This window comes from Blennius ocellaris (assembly GCF_963422515.1).
Source record: "Blennius ocellaris genome assembly, chromosome: 4".
In the NCBI taxonomy this organism is placed as follows: Eukaryota; Metazoa; Chordata; class Actinopteri; order Blenniiformes; family Blenniidae; genus Blennius; species Blennius ocellaris.
In genome coordinates, this window is record NC_137653.1 from 19,002,189 (window position 1) to 19,025,400 (window position 23,212).

Genomic DNA, 23,212 nt, shown 5'->3' on the forward strand with positions numbered 1-23,212 from the left:
GACTCTCTCTCTCTCTCTCTCTGCTAGCCCTTTTCCCATCATACTAAAGTTAATCCTTTTTTTTTCTTTTTATCTTTGCTCTACTAAAGTTAATCCTGATTATGTGCACCATCTAGCCATTCTAATATCATTTTACGCAGAAACGTTTCCAAAGCCACCCTTTTGTTCCAATATCTAATCATGTTTCATTGCTTTGTGTTGTCTCAGCATATGAGGATAGGTTTAATTAACAAGTGTCAAGTGTATAAATCTATTCAAATTTGGGCAACTGTGATTTTTTTAATTTTAATTTTACTGCAGAAAATGAGCAGCCTCAACACACATTTGCAAGAAAAGATCCTCCATCCACTTCTTGATTCTGCAATAACAGACAAGAAAACCTCCCCCTGTTTCAATGTCATGGATGTTTCTAACTGTCCAGCTCTGCAGCACAGCATTTATGTTTATGATGATTGCTCTTGCATCAGCAGCAGAAGATGCAGACGTGTTCTGGCAGCAGTTCCAAGCTGAGCAGTAATTGCTGCAGAGCTGTGGCTTGTTGCTGTGTTGGATGAGATGGATAAGTGGCTGACCTAGTCTTCGTGCTATAATTCCTCTGTGTGTCACAATATAAAAGAGGCTTAAGCAGAGAAGAATGGCAATTGTTCCCACTGTTGCTCTGCCGTCGTGCTCTGCTCTGTTTTTAACGGCTTTTCACTCCGACTCAGACAGTACCTGCTCTGCTCCAAACACACAGATCGCCTTGGAGGGTGCAATTCATTCAATACATAACTAGACCGAGGCTATTATCGCATAGATTCATTCACACGGGTTCATTTGAATTTAAGTGCTGCAAAACATCTGTCCTGTGAAGATCGTTTCTGCTTTAAGGACTCATGTCTTGGAGAAATACTAGGCCATACAGCCGTACCCTGAACATTTCTCTACTGCTCAATATCTGCTGCTCTACTTCCTCTAAATCTGGTGCTCTTCTGCACTCAATACACACACGCACGCACGCACGCACGCACACACACACACACACACACACACACACACACACACACACACACACACACACACACACACACACACACACACACACACACACACACACACACACACACACACACACACACGCTGGCCTTTGGCTACTGTACCCAGGTGTGTTTTCTCTCTTGGTCTGCAGTACATTCTGCATTCCTTGAGATATTCGGACACCTGTCAGTGCGTGTGACAGGTTATTCCCCGTTTTCCCCCTCCAGCTATGAAATGCACACACGGTGCAACTCAGGACATGGAGGAAGGGAAGAGCTGGCTTTGCAGGTAGTCATCAAGTAGTTTGTCAGCATAGATGCCGCCAGTCACCCTATTCGAAATATATTCACACGATTGTATATCTGCAAGGATGTCTCGAGAAGATTTGGGGAGGCTGTCAATCGGTCAACTGCTGCTTATGATTCAAGATGAGATTTTAGATTATGGTGTGTTGTGCAAAAAAGTGAAAAGCCTCATGTGCAGTTCATATTTGTTCTCTGTGCATTCGGGTGGAGGCTCGGTCCAAGATGACTATGTTGAGGAAGAAGGCAGCGAAGGCAGTCAATTATAATATTCTAATATTGTAGGCTAATATTCCCCTCACAAAAGCCGATGGACAGGCCACAGCATATTATTGGAAACATCATAACTAATGGATGGAGACCATATGAGAGACCTCGTTTCTTTCGTTTACATTCTTTTGATTTCCTCTGGAGCAAATATTAACCAATCAGACCCAAGAATTCCATAATCACATGGACAAAGCCCTTCAGGCAGATTGTGTGTGAGGGAGAGAGAGAGAGAGGGAGGGGTGGAGGGGGTAAATTGAAGGAGGAAGCAGCGATGGGGGAGATGTTGTAAAATTAGCCACGCTGTCAGAGCAGTTTGCACTTGGCTTTAAAGGAATTGTCATCAGTGCAGCAGACTCAGGGAAGCCCCCCTAGCTCTCTCTATCATTTTGCCCGCAGTGAGACTCGAGCTTTCTTCTTTCATTTTCCCTCGCTTTGCCTTGGCAAACTCATTAGACGTCAAACGGCCCCAGATCCTTTTAGATCTGGATAGATAAGGACGTTCAGACAGCCAAAGAATCGTCAACCATCACCCAAAGTTACCTGTGTGTGTTTATGCATTAGTGTGTGAACGTAAATGCATGTGCCTGTGTTTGAGTTAATTCATATGTGAAAGAGTGCATGCATGAGCGAAGCACTGTTTTGTTCCTGGATGTCACATATTGCATAATATTGCAAACAGTGAGTCATGCGTACAATGCGAGTGATATGATTTGTTTTTATGAAACTATGACTTCTAAGAAATTGCTCCAAAGTTTGGCAGTAAGTGGCCCGGTCACTCAGTCATCACAGAATGAGTCTGTACACATTAACCTCTTTTTTTGGTTTACATCTTGGACATGTACTTGAATTTTCCAATCATTTGATTTAGGGTTTGATTATGGTTTGTTCATCTTTATGGGGCTGTGATTCAGTCACAGTTATCCTGAAGCCATTACGATACTCAGTATAACAGCATGATCTACAATGACCATATTTATTGGTTGAAAGCAATAAAGAAATAAAATAATGTATTTCTATTTTACAGTTTAGATTCTCTTGCATGGTTCATGAATATTTGTAAATTTCTATTTAGAAAAACAAAACATTGCCATTAGTGCTATACTAGCAAGCCAGAGCTTGCTTAACTATTGTTTTGTATTCCCATTTACTTTTACTACACAATATCTCCCCAGGACAAACTGAGATCTGTGTTTTGAAAGCTTTATATATTAAATGTACACACTGTTACACTTTCCTCGTGATGTATGGCACAGTAGCATTAATTTACTTAAAAATACACCTCCCTTTATTTTTTTTTAATAATAATAAAAAGCCTTTTACCAAGGATACTGTGTTGAAACTTGTGAAATATTTTGTACACCAGATATTGTCAAAATTCATTTGACTTGCAGAGCATAGTATTCAGCCACAAGTGACTTGTTTAGGCGATTAGTTTCAAGTTTCAAGTTTATTTGCCATTTGTGGTATGGCAACCACATTGGAAAAGAATGTGCAAAGAGTTCAGAAAGTGCGCTGTCAACATTTAAAAGACAATTCACTATAAGAAAACAAAAAACAACAAATAAACAAACAAACATTGGATTACATTGGTAAAACACATTTATGACAGATTATCTTGCTGCTGCTGTTATCCTCATAATATCAACACTCAAAAAGATTAGATTAGATTAGAATGTTGTACAACATGTTACCATTATACGTGTGATTTTATAAGATATATTGTAAAATTATATTCATAATGCACTTGTTTCAACCAACTGCCTTGCAACCTCATGTACAGCTGATTTTAAAATCAGTTCGTTCAAACAGATAAATAAGTAAATATTTTTTGTTGCTTTACCATGAGAGTAAACAAAAGCAAAATGTAATAAGTGTAGTGAATGTCCCCCAACCCTGTTTAAAACGCAACACAAGAATACTGAGCCCCCAAATATCAAATGAAGCGCGTAAACTCGATAAAATGCCGAATGAGTGGCATCCAATTGCAAAAAAAAAGATAGACGCCACTCCTTTTTCTGAAGGCCAATCCGCGGCTATCTCCATGGAAAAATGCTGTATATCGACAGAGAGAGAGAGAAAAAAAGAAAAGAGAAGAGCACAAGGACTGTTCGGGTTTTTCCGGACGAAGTCGGACTGACAGCTCGGAGCGCCTGACTGTTTCCGCGCCTCACACTCTTCAATCTGGTCCTGGTTTGCAGTTTGAAGGTTTCAGGTTGTTTACGTCCAAACAAGCAAGGAATAAAAACAAAGTAACCCGCAGCTGAAATGGACACGGCGAACCAGGTGAGAGAAACATCGAATTAAACTGTTGTAAGGTGGTTCATTCCCACTCTTTTGACTATGTTGCCGTTAATTGGTGGCAGAAATAAGATGTTTTCTTCCTTCGTCTTCATGCAGCTTGCGTCTGGAGGGACATTTCAAGTGCTAAAATTACCTCTGGGATTTATCCGTGTTTTGGAGTGGGTGAGTTTGAACTTATTATTGACTTGATCATGAAATGCACCGTGGGTTATGTAATTTATGGTGTCTGCTGTGTGGTGATATCAAAGCCTGCGTTTATCCTTTACTCAGTAAAAAATAGAGCATTGATCATATTCTTGCAGATCTCAGTTTATTATTTTTGACATATGAATATTGTGTCACTTAACACCTTTACCCGCAAATATATCAGCAATGATTCTTCTCACCGTGACTGAACGGCTTAAGTTTATTTTAGGATTTATAGTTCCGTGAGAACTACGTGCAAAGGAAAACAGCGATGTCCCTTTTCACTTGTGCGTAATTTGGATGCGCCGTGCCAATCCATGCGCGTTTTGCGCCACTCCACAAAAATTGCCCCAATTTAACCCAAAGTGAAATGATATAACAGGAATCCACAATAAGAACGGGGTGTCCCAGTCTGACTGACTCAAAGCTTTACTACCTCTTTCTCTCCGTGTGCTGGTTGTAGACTCTTGTGTTTATTGCACAGTGCAAATGAGCCTGGAGCCAAAAAAGATAACTGCATTTCTTTGATGTGAGTTTAGAGAAAATTACTATAGCCATGAGGCTATTCAGCTTCTGCTAAGATACTGTGTGTGTGTGTGTGTGTGTGTGTGTGTGTGTGTGTGTGTGTGTGTGTGTGTGTGTGTGTGTGCGTGCGCGTGCGCGCGCGCGCATGTGCGTGTGTTTATGAGCTTGTATTTCCCAGTTTTGCAAATACCATTAAATTTGCAGAGGTTCCCCTCCTAGCTGCTTTCACCCCATAAACTAATTCTTTTCACACTGAATGAAGCTCGCTGAGACTCACAATTAACTCAGACGACAGAGATGTCTATCTGTGAGGTGAGAGAATTGTGTCCCTTTTGGCTTTGTGAATATTGACTGTGATATTTGTGGGACAGAGCCAGAGAATGAGCAGATGATCCAAAGCACCATCTGTATGATGAAGATAACACTCTGCTGTCGCTGCCTGCCACTGACCGCTTGTTGCAGATGGTTGTGTGCGTGTGTGTGCGTGCGTGCGCGTGCGCACGCATACAAACTTGTAACAGTGATACAGCTTCTGGCTGTAATGTGTTCATTCATGATCAGGATGATAATCTTACACGTACACGCACTTTTTCCCTATCATTATAAAAGCGACCTTCTCTTTTCTACACTCCCACTCTCACCTTAGCAGATGGAAACTGTCCCTTTGTCTCTGCTGGCCAGTGGCCTCATAAAAATTCAAATTGTGACCCAGCAACTCAGATTTATTCCACATCGCCAACAGTGCTGCACTTGTAGCAAGGCTATTTCTTTATAATATAACAGAGGACAGGGATCTCCACTCCACGCATCATCGTCGGTATACTTTTCTGCCCCTGCCTGGAGTTTACATGATGTAACTGTACTCTCTGTCTTCATTTGGCTTTTACATGAGGGTTTGACTCCAGGTCAGTTTTACTCCAGTCTGAGGACAGTTGTACAGGATATGTACAAGAAATCCTGTTATAGTTACACACATTAGGACTTTACCTCACCACACAATATTCCCACTATTGTTGGAAGTTACGTTTCTTCTGTCTCATAATAAAAGGATACAGAAAAATATGCATTGAAGTCAGTTAAAACGGTCTTACCCTGTAAATGAAAATGATAAAAAGGAACACTTGAATTTATGTATAAAATATGCTCACATTGATGGTCGTCATTTAACTGAGTAAGAACTCTCAACCATCAGTTAACTTCCAACAAACATGTTTTGACACATCATTGGACACTGAGAGGTGCACAGGTAGTGTGATGGATAGATTCCAACAAAGAACATAAAAAGATAATGGCTGTCAGTAAAAGCACCAATCTGTTGGTGATAGTGCATGCTATGTTTTTTTTTTTTTTTTTTTTCTGACCAAACACAATTTCCATTTTTTTTAATGGTGAATATTTTTGGACATGCATGATATTTACATCAGCAACTGTAAAAACATAAATGCTCATGAAGTATTTACATGAAAATATAGAAAGTTCACAAAACATAATCACACAAAGAAATAAAGGAATTTCAGTTTGGTAGATTACATATTTGTTGCTTCTTGGCAATCAATGTTATACTATTGGAAAGCCTGTTTCTGTCTCTTGAGTGTGACCAGGCTGGTGAGGGGGAGGTGTCAGGCATCTGTGTGGTTGACTAATCTTCACACTATTGAGGCTTCTGTTTATGAATTAAATGTAATATCACCAGTTTGTCCTATTTCTACAATCATTCAAGGCACCATTTAATGTGCACTTCCACATGTTGGTTATTGATCATCAGGAAGTATTACAGCAAAAACAAAAAACAACTCTTTATTTTGGAAAAAAGAAGGAAAAAACAGTAACATGTGGATTGTGATCGGTCTCAAACTTAAAGCTGGAGGGAAAGAAGTACATCAGAACAGAAAAAATGAAAACGACTAAGAAGGGTTATGATACAAACAATATATTGAAATGGAGTCTGCGTAGTGAACCAGATAACAAAATACCTTTCGGTACAATAAAAGGAATGTCTTTGCAAAACCCTGGTCCAATTTTCACTTCCTTTTTAAACGCTTTAAAAACCGATGCAATCACAAGTCCCTTTAAACATTGTCTTACATTGTAAATCACAGGTTGTACAGGTATCCATTAATCTCCTCAATATGATTCACTACGAAGAGAGATTTCCAGTTTGCTGTCTTCAGAGGAATTTGTAAAACCATGAAAAACAATTCTAGTCACAGTACTTTTTGTGTTTAAAATCCCAGCAGTCAGTTCCTTCCTGCAGTATAACCCTAAATGTGTGTCAGCTTTGTTTGTTTACGTGTCCATGGCCCTGAAAGCTATTGTTCAGGCAGCGATTGACATTTATTTTGCTAATGATGAGCCCTTGACTGCATGGCTGATTGGCCGTGTAGACAAACAGAGTTGTTTAAAGGGTATCGTAAGCTTAGTTAAGATGTTGGAGAAAACTAGTAGATTTCGTCAGCGCTTCAATTTGCATGACGAGATGCCACATCCTCAATCAGGGATGTCTGCAGGAAATACTAGAAGATTGTGCAAGGGTGCATGCACGTGTGTGTGTGCGTGTGTGTGTGTGTGTGTGTGTGTGTGTGTGTGTGTGTGTGTGTGTGTGTGTGTGTGTGTGCGTGTGTGTGCACGTGTGTGTGTGTGTGTGTGCAGGCGTGTGCCTGTACTGCATGCAGGCGCTTGGTCTGTTTGGCACACTGTCAGTGGCTGGCATATTCCGATCCAAACAGCTGTAAGGTCCCTCCTCTCCACCATAGACCAACTCATGCAGAAGCTGTCCTTTGAGATGTGCCCAAACTCTTCACTGTGTGTGTGTGTGTGTGTGTGTGTGTGTGTGTGTGTGTGTGTGTGTGTGTGTGTGTGTGTGTGTGTGTGTGTGTGTGTGTGTGTGTGTGTGTTGGAGAGGGATGGAAATATGGGAAAAGAGAGCAAAATTGTACAGTTGCTTGAGCACATGATGCAAATGATAAACATGCATTTTGTTGTGCACTGAAGCATCATCAGGCCATTGTAGCATCTCCCATACAAGAGTTTTACTCGTACTGTATCGACTCATTGGCTTCCTGTACTGTTGCAAAACTCCGGCTGGTGAGTCACAGAGACTCATCAGCCTGAGCCGGAGTTCCATCATGAGTCGAGTTCATGACTAAAGACCCCTATCTGATCTAAAAGTCACGGCTGATCCACTATACTATGATGTCCGCTTTAGTATAAAGCTGTACACCAGCTCAGTTGGCCTCAGGATTGTCACAACAAAGTATTTGTGTTTTTCGTTTAATTTAATCGAATTGTTCAATGAGCAACCCACCAAGAATAAAATTTGAAGAATAAAAGAAGTCTATTTGTGGAGCAGAAGTTCTGCCTGCTGCTATCCCATGTTTATTTTTCTTTTCTTTTAGTTCTAGTGGTAACGCTGGAGTCTTAATTGAACAATCACTGCATATTTGAAGATTCAAGACTTTTTTTTTAAATGCATGTAGTAGCAACATGCACTGATATACTGAAGCTTCATATGGGCACAACTTGCCACATACTGAAAATATTGTGACAACATTGCTCACCTTAAAGCTCCTCACTGTGAGGATGTCGCCGCATGTCAGTGAAAACTGCTGAGTATGAATCTGAGGAGCGATTCGGTCACGCTGCCTCAGCCCTCACACCTGGTTGGTAAAAATCCGTAAGCTGCTTGGCTGACTGAATACGTTATTTGTCATCTCCGTTTTTCAGAAAAGATCTTAGTACTGAACACAATATAAACAACTTCTTACTTTTGACTGTGAATTCTAATTCACAATGTTGACAGGATTTATTTTTCAAGCTCCTGTGTTGGCCAACCGTTTGTGTTTTTCTGACTCAATGTACTTTATGTTTGATTCCTCAACTTTTTTTCCGGCCGATGTTAGTTGTCTGGTATTACTCCCACATCTGCACCAGTTTTGGCATTTCCAGTACGCCAGTAATCTAGCTGGAAAATATAAACCCACATCTATCCAGAAGTATATGATCCAGACTCTGGATGGGAGCCCGGGGCTATATTAGACATTTTAACTGAAATGATTATGCAGGCCGATTAACAGTCACAGTGGAACTATATACTTTTGATCTTACACTGAAGTTTATTGCAGACACAGTTTAACTTTAATCTGAAAGGGAACATGTTGCCTTATCCATCCATCCATCCATCCATCCATCCATCCATCCATCCACCCATCCATCCATCCATCCATCCACAGAGTGACAGGCAGGTTACACAGAGACGCGTCACCAGTTCATCATACAACAAACACAGCGAGAAGGACCACTATTTAACAGGCAACTATTTTAATGGTCAAAATCACAATGAAGCTATTCAAGCTTATCTTTTGATGGTGGAAGGAGTGTATGGCGTAAACCTACACACTCCACATTGTAAGTTTAGTTTGGTAACCTTGTTACAGTGTGAAAAAATAACTTAACACTGCACTGTAATCATGAATGCAATTTCACGGTCTTCAATACCATCAAAAAGCCCTCATAGTTTTAGGAATTGTCTAACATATCCTGGATGAAATGGTTTCCAAAAGCATATATTTTGAGCACAAGATTGACTATTGAAGGCCATGACATCCTTGAACATTTGCATTTGACTGATGCTGCTTTCTGAAGCTTTACATAAGTCACAAGCTACTAATATGGTAATATGACATCTTACTTCTCAATCTTCCCAGATTCCTTCAAATGTTTTGTTAAAAGGGAAACATCTGTCACAATGCTAAGCACTTTGAGAACTCATAAAAATCGTATTGACATGTGGAAATCCTCCAGAGAGTAAAATGTTTTGACGTGTTGAGACCGCAGGACAAATTATGTTTTGTAAGTCACAATCAGCACAGCAAAAACACCAGTTTGAAATGAACTGCAACAGGGACAATGTGAGTCCTGTTATTTTCAGATCAACACGATGGGAGCTAATTCAGAATTGGTGTTTCTCTGTACCTCATCACTCTCATGTCAAAAATAACAAATGCAGAGATAGCATTATTATCATGTCTTCGCTCGTCAGTCCAATAGGTATCCTTTCGTTGTTCAAGCTTCAGTTGTTTTAAATGACTTGCTTGTGAATATTGGGCATTTTCAAGTTGGGAGTGGACTATTTTCCCTTAGTGCATGTGTTGAGCTTCCTTGGATAGGACACAGAAATATAGAGTTCTCACAATGCTGTGCATCGCTTTGCCTGGCAGGTGAACAACTTACAAAGTTTTTAATTAGAGATATAGTCACTGATAATGTGAATAATTTATCGAAACATAAGTTGCACAATCACAAGAGCATATTGAAAGATTTAAATTCAGAAAAGCAATGAATCCCTGTCCACAACATGTATAAGCATTTTAAGGATGTAATTAGAATTCTACACACTGGTCCTGAAAATTTATTCTATGATATGTGAGAGTAAAGGCATTGATTTGAATGTATACAATGTTCTCCATCCGAACATCCTTGAAAGGACATTTTCTTTTCCCTGTCCTGTAAAAATCTCCCCCACTAAACACAAAATGACAACAAACACAGTGGGTTTGGTGATACATTAAACACTGGAGGCCCATGTTCAGCTTCATATGAAGAGTCATAGCAGGAAACAGGGCACTGGTTCCAGCTAGGTCACCTGGCAAAGTAACAAAGGAAACTCCATCAGGCCACGGAGAGCTCCAAGAAGGGACACAGTTACAAGAATAAATGGAAATTTGTCTTGTGGTCAGTCAAGCTTACCGCTGGATATGAACGGAGAGATAGAGGGGAAAGATGAATCTGGGCTGTGCTTGGCACAAAGCGCTCCCTGTGCTGGGGTGGATTAGCCACCACTAAATGAGCTACTGATTTTGTTCTGCCGCGCTGGTACTGAAGCAATGATCAGACGGCTTTCTGCTGAAGGCTCGTACTCTTTGGCTCTTTGTGTAACTCGGCCTATTTCGGTGAAAAAAGTGGGATTTTCCGACTAACGTAGCAGCTGAGATCAGTATCAGTGAAGTGTATCCACATCTGTGTGTAGAGGCATAAAAGCCTTGAGGATTTGGTGCTCAGTTGTGAAATTAAAGATGTGATAGAGGATAGCAAATCCTATGTTGATGCTATTGCTATTTGGTCTCGGGGGGGGGGGGGGGGGGGTTCACCCAATTCCCGGTTCATTTGAGCTTAGTTTTTTGACATATGGTTTTCAAAATAAATTAAGGCTGTTGGATGTGGTGTGTTTCTGTTCCCTGCATGCTATATTTCTCTCACCTTTAGGTTTTTGCAAGAGTGTGAAATAAATCCAAATGCACATTTTCAGAACTGAATGTTTATTGAAATGATAAGATCAAATGAAGTGCATAAGGTACGGCGATTACACATGATATAAGGTCAAAAGTAGCTCTTTGAAAATAAAATCTCTGACTAGCATGCCTCCTATCATACATTTCTTTCGCCTGGATCCAAACAGCTTGAAAGACCAAATCTTTTCATCTGAATACTGAGGAAGTTTACCAAAATTCATGTAATAGCGTGTTTCAATTTAGATACGTGAGATACGTTGACTTTAGATTTTTTTTTATTCCATATTTTATTGATCCCTTTGGGAAAATTATTTTTCTACATTGGGTCGAGCACTGGGCTGCTGGGAGTCAAGGGTCTTGGAAGTGACGGTTGTGACGTGTTGTCAAGAGGATTCAAACATGCAAACCTCCAAACACAAAGCTCACTTCTCCAACCTCCAGGCCGCCACAAACCAATGTTTGGTAGGACAGATAGGACAGGACACCAACAAATAATAATAAAATAAAAAAAAACAAGCATTTTGCTGTATCGAGTAAGTAAATGCAAAAATAGCACGTACCCTCATACTTCAGTTTGAATAATATCAATCGACAAGGTTCAGTTGAAATGTGCATCTGTTTTCTCGCCTCACTGTGCCTCCATTTCTGATCCGTGTTTGTCATTTTGTTTTGTACTTAACTAGTTGCCGTAAAATTGCTCATGTTCGCATAGCGTGTGTGTGTGTGTGTGTGTGTGTGTGTGTGTGTGTGTGTGTGTGTGTGTGTGTGTGTGTGTGTGTGTGTGTGTGTGTGTGTGTGTGTGTGTGTGTGTGTGTGTGTGTGTGTGTGTGGACTCTGGTTAATGCTTCTGCCTGAGTGGAGGGAGTGGGATATTTTTGCTCCGCGTTCTCATACATACACATTGCTTGCTCACATTGTGGCCCTTGAACACTCCGATACACGTGTGCCACTTTGCACTAAATCAGAGCCACACGTGCAACTGTGCACACACAAACGAGGACATTATGAATAATATGATGCTTTTTATTAATCTACAAGCATTCAAAAAACAACACATTCTGATTGATGTATTTGACATTTGTGATACTCCCCCTCATTTTAGTTCTCCACATTTGTTGTCTTTTCAATCCAACCTATATGATCTATTTGTGTAGTTTTTTCAAGTAGCCTGCCTCTAAATTACAGTTAGGGATAAGCAGTTTCAATGAAATATGCCTCCTTCAGCGAATCTCTGTCCCCCTCACTGTTTCATCTTTTCCTCCATCTCCATAAAGAATGTCCTAGATTCCCTCACATTTCCAGTGAGGCAGGGAGAGGTTTGAACATCAGAGACATTTTCCTTCTCCTGAGGCAGCCACTTGACATCGCTATGATTTCCATTGACTTGAATAGAGCAGGTGGACGTTGCTTGTACATGAGCGTGAAGCGTCAGCGATCGGGTTTTTGAAAATGTCAAGTGCACCTCATCAACGAATGTATCTCAGCTCTCCTTTGCCGATCCTCACTTTCCCATCCGTCACCACCTCTGTCGCATCCTGATCCACTGCAATCAAGGTGTTGTGTTCAAGCAGCTTCTCCATTTTCTCTTGTCCTCCCACTTATTCTATTCATTTTCCCACCACATATTAATCATTTCCCATTTTTGAATTATATTTTGTGTTTTTGTGTCCATTACGGCTTCTCTTTGTTGTCATTTTTTTGCTACACCATGTTTGTGAACATCAAGGTCTGATAGCCGACGGTCAATCCAGATTGATAATCCCAAGCAAAGCCTTCCTTCTCGAGAGCGCTCACTCGCAAGTTCATCTGAGCCCCCATATCTCATCACGTCCATTAATTTCTGTCAGTACATAATATCACAAGTCACTTCATTCATCTTTGACTGAAGTCCACTGGTTTGGAAATCAATTTATGGTTGTCACATAAGTGCTGCGCTTTTCACAGCCATGTAGGTCACTGGAGAAAAAGGCAAACAGGGAGATGTTTCAGAGCTTTGTTTGCACTGCAGAGGGGCTTCATTCCTGTGCTGTGGCTTTTCCCTCTTCTCTCAGTTGCTTTTTCCTCTCCTCTCTCTCTCTCTCTCGCTCTCTCTCTCTCTTTCTTGTTCCCTGAGGAGCCCAGCTGGGAGAGGCAGATAAACACACGGGGGTGCAGAGCTTAGCATCCACCCTCCTTCCACAATGCCACGCTCTCCTGTTAAAAAGCCCCAGCCAGAAGTGAGAGGGGCTAAACCCGAGCCGAAAATCACAGGCAGTTTTCGACAGCTGCAGGAGAAAGTATAGAGATACACAAAGCAAGATAGAGAGAGATGTTTATCTGGGAGTGTTTGTGATGATTAGGATGGAGTATTTATTCTATCACTGTTCAGTGTTATTTGTTTCTTCTCTTCAGACAACCGCATGGTGTGGTTTTCATGCACAGTGTCAGTTCTTCAGTAGGTTATATGCAAATTGTCTAAATTTGTTTTTGTTTCAGACATGTTGGTGGGGTTTGTCACATAGACCTAAGCGAAAACAGATCATTGGAGGGGGTAATAATGTTTCAGTGTGAAGAGCTTGTGCAACATCGCAGTCAGGTAAGGGAGCATTCAGCATGAAGCCGGAAGCTGCAAGAATATAATGAAAATGAAGCATTTCCATTTTCATACATGCTTTGATGTGGGCTGATGTAACCCAAACTAAACGCAGCCCCTTTTAAGACAGGTGTGGCTAACCAAGCCTGCCTGAGCTTTGTGGGATCTGCTTCTGTTACAACCAGGCTCTCATGAGAATCACTGGTAAAAGCTGAATTTCCTTCGGTTTATTTACAATTCTGGGGGTTTGATGAACAATGCATTTGTGACCCCTTTGTACTGAGTTTGGTTTTAGAGTTTTGGAAATGATCATTGAGAATAATTTTGTGTTTCAACTTCGCCTGTGCAATTATTTTAGGATTTAGGTTTAGAGATCATAATGATTATCATTATTATTGTTGTTCTATGGCTTTGGTAGTTTTCTGGGGGCATAAGAGGAATTTCTGGTGTCAATGATAGTAGTTTCTCTGATAAAACTTTACATACCATTGAGTGTGTGACATGCACACAATCTATGATTTTGCACTTCAACAACTTGCTAACACATATTTCCAAGATGGGGGTAGGTACTGTAGTCCAGCTCAGTGATCTGATAGTGCCCTCCAGAGGTAAAGGCTCTCTCACACTGGGAGAGAAATAAATATTACCCTGCTGCTGGCAAGCTGCATGTCCAGCTGCATGTAATATGGGAGTAGAGAGGTTCATGCTAACCAGGCGTCAGGTCTGATTATGGTGATTATGGCTGTGAGAACTCTCGGGGCTATGAGGGGGGGGGGGGGGCTTCATATGGATAAATGGGCAGAGAGAGAGAGAGAGAGAGAGAGAGAGAGAGAGAGAGCATGAATCTGATTATGTTTGCTGTATTTTACTACCTGATTTTAGATTGTTTATCAAACAGATTCTGACTTTGGCTTTCATCCCAAGAATAATCTCCTTTCATTCAATCAGATCAATCAAAAAAGAAAAAAGAAACATACCATTACACAAAATGAAGCTATCTATGCATGTTGTTGGAAAGACTGAAAACTCCAAGATTATATTCTCTCGTATCAATGTTCAATACCGTCTGTTCGATTTAATTTGTCTTGTGGCTTTTTACACATTTTCCCTCTCACATTACTATTGCAATAACACATCATCAGTAGGGTAAAACTAACCCGTCTCATGACCGAATAATCCCATTCCCTTTTAGTGGGTGTAGGCTTGAAACATGGAATGAATGCGTTATGGTTCAGGAAACAATGCATGTTTGGGTTATATATTTGAGTATGGACAGCAATACCAGGACAGTTCAGTTCATGTAATTAATTCAATTTAGTCTGGTAAGAGGTGAGTCCCCTTTTTTTGTTGGCCCATTCCTAAAGCCCAACCCTATTGCTGTTTTCATATTTTCACAAGCAAATTGTTTGGTCTTTTGTTTTTCTTAGAAGACACTCTTGACAGGGTGTAATGCCTTGAATCAAAGTTAGAGTCCCTTCATATTTATTGAAACATTAATGGTGATGTATGCATTTTCAACTGATACAGTACTGATACAGTGACTGCATTATCGCAGCCACTTATCCAGCTATGTGGCCGATCTCACGATCTCATCTCCCATCAATAGTGAATCAGACGGGAAGATACTTTAACTCCTCTACCTTGGGATAATTTCATTAAATGAGGACGAAGGACCAACCTTAAGTCAGTTATTAATTAATTGCAAGACATTGGGTTTAATTCAATACGTAAAAACATAGAGAAAATATCTTTTAGTTTACAGTAAAAGTTTGACAGATTATCTTTGCATGCTTGTTGATGTTTTTATAAAGTAAATGTTGAGATTTTCTTCAGATCTGCGGCCATTGTCCTGGGAGTGTCCAAGCTTGCCTCGTTTGCCCACAGGTGTTTAAGAAAGAACAGGAATCTAGAAGGGAATTTATCCTCAAGTAGCATTGCTCAGCTCCAACTCTCTGTCCCTGAGTGGCCTTTTTCAGCACAGCCCACATGCTCTCTGCAGCTATTGTAGTCAATGTGCTGATATGGCTAAAGTGTTATCAGTTGGTGTAAAACAGACTTCAGGGTGAAGAAACTGTTGAGACTTCAATTAGCAAAATGTTATAATGGTTGAACTGCTGACACTATCATGCCCTGCACAGCAGTATCCGCATAGGGATGCTATTGCCCTGCTGCTGCGTCTCTCTGCTCTGTCTTCAGTTGGGCGTGGTGAGGTGGTGTATTCAGAGCTCTCATGGGAGATTCTGTGCAGCTGTTGTCACCGGGTAAGGATTGTCTGGCTGTTTAGGAGTTCGGCTATATAACTTCACCCAAACCTGCAACCTTGCACATCTTCACACTCTGTCAGCTTCCTACTGGACTGCTCTGCAGCCAGCTGATCTCTCGCTCCGTGTCTCCGACACCACCTTAATCACCTGCCCACGGGCACCAGCTCAGTCCCGGACCACCCACCTTGACCCGTCTGCTCCATTTCTGCTCTGTACCAGGTCTGCTACATAGTGGCTGTTCTGGATCTGCTCTGCTCAGAAGATTTTCCTGCTTGCTTCTGCTCAACCCACTTCTGGATTTATTCAGTTTTATAATAAACACCCAGCTTCCTGGTCTGTAAAGTCAAATTTCAGCTGGACAACAAGTCAGAATGGAGGTTACAAAAACAGCCACTGAGGTCCTGCTGTAGAGGTAGAACAAAATAAATATTTCTTAAAGACATGAACATGTGGTGGATTTAAAATGTTATTTTGGGATTATAATATTTCTGTTATCGCGTCAAACACGGAGGGCAAAAATATTCTCATCAGACCAGAGGATGCGGTGATTTAGGCCAATCTGAACTTCAAAAAGCAAAGATATCTGTGTTGTCTGTGCAGTTTATTCTGTCATAAGTGTCACATCATACCACCCAGGGCAGCATGAAAGCGCCGGATGTCATCAGGATCCCAGCCCAAAAAATAGTATTAATTTTGAAACCTAATCATATGCACATAATATCTCAACTGGGCTTCCAAAGGATATAAATTAGATTAGAATATATTACCTTTAATAACAAATAATAAAAAAAATTTAAGCTGAAAATACAAAATAAAAAATAATTCTGGATAGAAGCTATTTCTGGGTTTATTTGTTGAGAATTGAAACGCCTGCAATATCCTTCCAGAGGGCTGGGAGAATAAGTAATGTTAATTGTGTGAATGTGGTCCTTTAAGGTACAGCCGCCTTTTTTTTGTAGTACCGGTATGTCAATTTAAATATCTTTGAATGGAAGGACTGGTCAGCTTACGATGTGCTCTGCCACCTTCACCAGATCTGCAGGTTCAACACAGCAGAGGATGAGGGAAACAAGAATGCTTCGACTTATTGAGGAAGCTGAGCCTTCTTCACCTCGTGGTAGATATTTGCAGTTCAGCTGAGGTGGATTGACGCCAAGGAATGTGAAGCTCTCGTCTCTGTGTTGCCTCGATCGTCTGACATATTAGTGTGTCTTCTTTGTAGTGTTGCTGTCCAGAGCACGATTATTCTGCCCTAAAAACTATTACAGTGACACACTTCCACCTGACTTGCGGTGTCGATGGTTCCATCTTCTTCTGTCTGCTGATTGAATGGCTCAACTGCAAGTCAGGAAATTCCCAATCGAAGAGACCCATTAGCTCTTGAGCTCATGCATTTCATTAAAGCTGATGGCTTTGCTCTCACGCAAGGCCTTTGAGACACATTATAATGCATATTGTGGTTTCAGTTTGAAAATGGGTTGCTTTCAAAGCAAGCATTGGATGCTTAAGGGTTTTCTTTTGTAATTCTGCAGCTCTTTGCCATCTTTGCTTTTGCAACCTGTGGTGGATACACTGGGCAGCTGCGGGTGAGTGTGGACTGCATGGAGAAGGCCAGCAGCAACCTCAGCATTGGCATTGACTTTGCTTATCCCTTCAGGTGAGTGGGCTCCATCTGTGTCTGTTTGACAGTTCTTCATGTGATCGTACACTAATACATGTGTTTGTGCTTAACCTGTGTGTTGATCTGTGCTCAAGGTTGCATCAGGTGTCATTTGAAGCCCCCGCATGTGAGGCCACAAGGAGGGAGCAAGTATTCCTCATTGGAGACTATTCGTCCTCTGCAGAGTTCTTTGTTACCATTGCTGTCTTCGCCTTCCTGTATTCTCTCACGGCCACCGTTGTCTACGTTTTCTTTCTGAACAAGTATCGTGAAATCAGCCGGGCACCACTCATTGTGAGTACAGTGGAGTTACTACTGTTTTTAGCATGTAGTAATTTAGCTGAATGATGTTTTCCAAGCATGCATTCTTGTGACATCTGAATCCCAGCATTCAAACGAACTAATTTCACAGTGTCATTCATAAATTGATGGTTTTCATCATCTCCACTGTCTTCTAGGACTTTATAGTGACAGTTGTGTTCTCGTTCATGTGGCTGGTCAGCTCCTCTGCATGGGCCAAGGCTTTGTCTGATGTCAAACTGGCCACTGATCCAGATGAGGTGCAGCTCCTCATCCCCGCCTGCAAAATCCAGACCAACAAGTGCAGCTCTGTGCACGGACCCCGGTGGTCTGGGGTCAACACCTCGGTGGTATGTCGCCATTCAAAAGAAAAGCTTCAAACACTTTCTGAATGATTAGTCACTGAGCTCACTTAGCTTCTTTTTTTTTTAAAGTCAAGTTTGTAGAAAATGTAAATAAACACATATGCTTGAATTCAGCTATATGAAACCAGTTGCAGCAGTGCCAGAAAGCAATCCCAATAAACAATAAAGACTGAAAGCCTGAGAAACTTCAAAAAGCTTTGAAAATAACTTGACTTTCACTTCTCGATATCTATGTTTAAGGAAAATAGTATAACAAAAAAAAAAGAAATAAAAACAATTGCAAATCAATATCACAGTAAATAAATGTCACATTATTGCTGAACACCAAAAAATGTTTGTTTCAACAAAAGTTGTGTGTTGAAGTGATTAAACAATTTTAACATGTTTGAGCCTAAGGTTGTAATTCACTGGAGTATCCAGTATTTTTCAATCCATAAGTTTGAAAGTTTTTTTTAGATTGTCTTTTCTTTCTGTTGTGTTCATTATTCAGTCTGATATTTTCCTATTGGACTGAGGATAGACTAGATGCTTGAGACAAAACTGCACAGTCTTGAGTTAACTGTTTAATGTACCGTCTTCACAAACTATATCTACAGCACATTGACATCAACTGAATGACATCGAGACTGTTTTTTTACTTCCTTTTTGAAGTCTAATAGAAATTGATCTTGTGCTACTTGTACTCTCTTTTTTCTTAGGCATTTGGGTATCTCAACTTTGTATTGTGGGCTGGAAACATCTGGTTTGTCTTCAAGGAGACAGGCTGGCACAAAGGTGCTTCCCGACTGGCAGGGGGAGCGTCCGAGAAGCAGGCCGGCACCTTCAACCAGCAGCCCTACAATCAGGGAAGCTTCGAACAGTCGGGGAGCTTCAGCACCCAGGGCCAGCCGTCCGAGTACAGCCAGGTGGGAGGACCCACCTCCTACTCCAATCAGATGTAGTCGTGCCTTTTTATTCCGTGAGCGGCAATCTGCAGCGGCTGTAATAGTGAACGTGAGCTGGGTTTAGACTGTCCTGAGACAGGTTAGTTTTACCCTACTGATGGTGTGTTGTTACAATAGTAATCCTGCTCTTCAGCCAGGGCAATCAGGAGACGATGGCAGATGAGCTGAGAAGAGCTGGTCATCAATTTGTCTGCAAAAAATAACAAAAAAGGTTGTCATTTAAAAAAAAAAAAATGAGAGAGAGAGCGAGAGAGAGAGAGTTTCAAGGTGTGCCCATTGTATATTAAAGTAAATGTCAGGAATTGTACAAAATTCTTCTAAAAAAAAAAAAAAAAAAAGTCTTTGACGCTTTCTCCTTCAGAGGTGTTGTTGCTTACTGAATGTTGTATTTCTTGTAGTTTGAGACACATTAGTGACAGTTTCTATCTCTGTACTATGTAACTGATATACACTGTATTCACTAGATGTCTCTTTCAAACTGGTTCACACTCTGTCATGGAAGGAAATGTGCTCCACTACATTTTTGAATATCTTCAGGTTTTGAATATTTTGAATTGCATGATATTATATGTACTCTGTGCTGTTATGCTCTCTGTGAAACTGTGAGGGGGGGGGGGGGGGCACAAAACATATAGTCAATCACTGAAAGTTTACAACACAGTATTACACACTGCCCTGTTTCATTATTGAGGGTTTATCAAGTTAGTACTGTAAACATACATCATCTTTTTAATCAAACAAGAAATATATTTTGATGATAGGCATTTATAATACAAATTTTGATCCTGTATCTATATTTTAATGATACGTTATATTTGTTAATTCATAGTAAATATGTATTCCTGACATTGGGTTTGAATAATGTTAGAACGCAAAAACCAACAGCAATAACTGCATTCTGAAACTTACTTCACACAATGTTCATACGACCATGCAGTTTGTCTCTATGCTTTTCATTCCTGCTTCACAAACACGAGCCCAGTGCCATTTTACTGTTGTGATGCAAAGAGCGAGATTGTCTCCTTTACTGTTTACAAGGGCCCTGACCCTCTACAGATTACTGCAACTGTTGTCTCTGCCATCATCAAAATATGCTGACATGTTATGCCTCTTTCCAGCAGTGTCCATATGAACTTTTAAAGCCCAGCAAAAAAGCTTGCCAGTACCACAGTGAAGATAAAGAAGAGAAAAATAGTGGGCTAGCCTGTAATTCACACTGAGCTTTCTTCTTTGTCAAATCACCGATCTGTGCATTTATGTACCGTATAGTCATATTCTATGGTTAATGTTTGGTTGCTGTTTGTTTACATTGACCTAACTTGTGCAATAATGTTTTTTGATCTTCTATGGCATGTGGCTTGCATCAGTGTTACAAAGTAGATTCAACATCCATGTGTGTATATTAGTCATGAAAAGAAGTGTACATTCAGTGTGGATATTTGAAAGGAATTAAGGCTAATAAAAATGTACAAATTTGTCCATAGATTGCTCATCAATCGACATTTGACCTTTGATGTCCAAAATGCTATTTTTCTGGCAATTACCAAAACCTTCGATGTGCAAACTTATTCCACAATTGCCCAGATTCCAAATTGGCATCTGGTTACACTGGTGCGCCCTTAACAGATATTGTTTCACTGTACAAATGTAATCAATGGAGGAATACTCTATTAGTTGTTAATGAGGCAGCAAAATGTCAATATTTCTACTGAACTAGTTGTGAATATGTCCAAATGTTAAAATGAAGACCCTAATTTAATTTAGTTTAGTTCAATTGCTATCACATGTAATATAGTCTAAAGATAAATACCCACACTTAAAAGCTATCATAGATTTATGTAAAATCTATGAGTATTGGTGTCAGTGGGAGTAGTAACAGAACTACTGGTATGGTGAGGCCATCTTGTGGCTGCTGTGGATCTGTACTATGGTGTGCACATACACTGTTCAGAAAAATGCTTGGACCCAGGAGCTGGAATCACGAAATCAAGGTAAAAGGTTAATAAGAAATGCTCCTCGTCTGCCAAGTTGCCAGGCAACACAAGGTCGAACAAGGTTGGCCCGCTTATATGAAAATAATTCTTGTTTTGTTTATTCAGTGCTCTTTGTCAAACATTTTATTCAATTTTCTTCATTATCCTTATTTAAATACACAACCTTTCATAGGACACTCATTAAAGTCAGAAAATAACCATGACCATAAACTAGTTATCATTGCTCAGTAGAACAAAATCACACATATATTATGTGTTGAACTGTCTCAAAATGAAAAAGAGAATGCAAATCATGTAAAAAGCAAAGAATTTAATGTGTTCTTTGCAAGAAAGAGTAGGCTAAATATGTCGTAGGTCAACATTTGCAAGCGTATGTTATAGAACTTGCCTTAGATCCATATGCAATGAGCATATAGTCAAACAGGGTGTCAATAGTGCAAAATGCAAAGTGTTTCAAATAATTATGAGCTGTGTAAGGTCGAGTAGTTACAGCTACCCTTCTTTCAATGTACCACACCTCTTTAATAAACATATCATCATCTTTGTATCTGAATATTCTGGAAAGTGTTTAGACATTAGGCCTTTTGACCCATAAGAACAAGTTTTGTTGTTACAATATTTCCACTGGTTACATGTAACTTTAGTCAGTCACATTTTATTCCTGGACAGGGTACCACATGCAGATAAAAGGTCCCGTGGTTCGGAGTCCTCTTTTACATGATCTCTTTTTGAGGAGTGAACCGCTGACAAGGTTTTGAAATTCAAGTGTGACGGTGGTCCCTGTTACTGCAGCCAATGTGGCTCATTATACTGAACGCAATCAACACTGGAGTTTGTGTACAAAGAAATGTTATAGTGCAAAGTTTGTAACATTTAACTTGTGGCATTTTGAGGCTCATAAAAACAGCATTGATGAACTACGAAGGTTCAGCCAAAGTCCATTATACTGTTGTAAAACCTCACAACTTAGTTATACTTAAACTAGTTAAGGAAGCATGTTGCTGTAAAGCACAAGATAATGTAACTCATATGAAATAATATTGTTTTGTTTTGATTCAATGTATCCCAAATGTTTTCTGTTTTGGTTACTGAAGTTAAAAATATAATATTACCAAGTTCCATTGAGTAAATCAATCAAGAGTTTTAACATTTCTGTGAAGTGATTTACGAATTTAGAAATTGCAGGACCAGTATGATTAATAACAGACAAATACATTCAGGAAACACCGGCAATAATTATAACATTTAATAATAATTAAGTGTGATTTTATTGAAATAATTGAGTCTGAACACTGTAAAGTATGAGGTTAAGTGAATATACTTCTATTAAGATCTGTTGTTTGGTTTCATTTTGCAGTAATTCTGCCATAACTGGCCTAACGGGACGTGCTAGTGAAAGAGATCCTGGCAGATGGCCACACAAACACTTTAAAGTGAAAAAAGTGTGATGAAACTTTGCAACATTGAAATGCAACACCAGCATGTATTCAGGCACAGTTGCCTGATTAAAGTACAAAGCAACACATTAGCTGTTCTAGCAAGGAAATATGATTAGTTTGTGTGTGGTTTAGAGATTAATCCCTGTCAGGAAGCCTCAAAAGGGAAGAAGACAAAATAGGAACCAACTACACGAATGGAGAACAGAGGGTATGGAGACAGGAAGCAAAGATTCATTCTGCAATTATCAACTAGTTTCCATCCCAGCATGTACCCGCCTGTGTCCCCCCACGTCCCCCCATGTTCTTACCATGTGGGACTTTACTCTGTTACCATGTGGGACTTTACTCTGTTACCATGTTGGATTTTACTCTGGTGTCTTCTCACAGTGCAACATGTAATTAAGATTAATTGGTCACTCTAAATTACAAGTAGGTGAGAATGTGTGATTCTCTCCGGCGTGAGGTAAAGTGGTAGGTTAAAAAAAAATAAAATAATGATAATGATAATAATGAATTTTATTTAAAGTGCACTTTATTTAAAGTGCACTTTATTTGCAACCCCAAAGTACAATGTGTGAATCCTCTAAACAGAATGTCCGTTTACCATGGTTCTGAGTTTGGGCCAAAGTCCAGATGTGTCGCTGACACCGATTTCTTTAGGTTTGACAAAAAATATTTTACTGTCATTGTTGGACAGCTCCAGGCTGTTCATAAATGATATTCAATGTTATTAATAATAGTAGCATTATAATGAACTGGCTGCTATTCAAAATGCTATTCAAAAAC

At 40.1% G+C, this 23,212-nt stretch overlaps 1 protein-coding gene across 1 annotated transcript; it reads left to right on the forward strand.

Annotated features, from left to right (window-relative positions):
* Positions 1–3,851: 3,851 nt before the first annotated feature.
* On the forward strand, positions 3,852–18,990 carry synpra (synaptoporin a; the record flags this gene model as incomplete). Its single annotated transcript, XM_080495629.1, has 6 exons — positions 3,852–3,872; positions 3,987–4,052; positions 17,257–17,381; positions 17,480–17,678; positions 17,843–18,034; positions 18,748–18,990. Exons 1-6 carry the CDS (start codon positions 3,855–3,857, stop codon positions 18,988–18,990), a joined length of 843 nt encoding a protein of 280 aa, XP_080351755.1. The 5' UTR covers positions 3,852–3,854.
* Between the last annotated feature and the right edge of the window lie 4,222 nt (positions 18,991–23,212).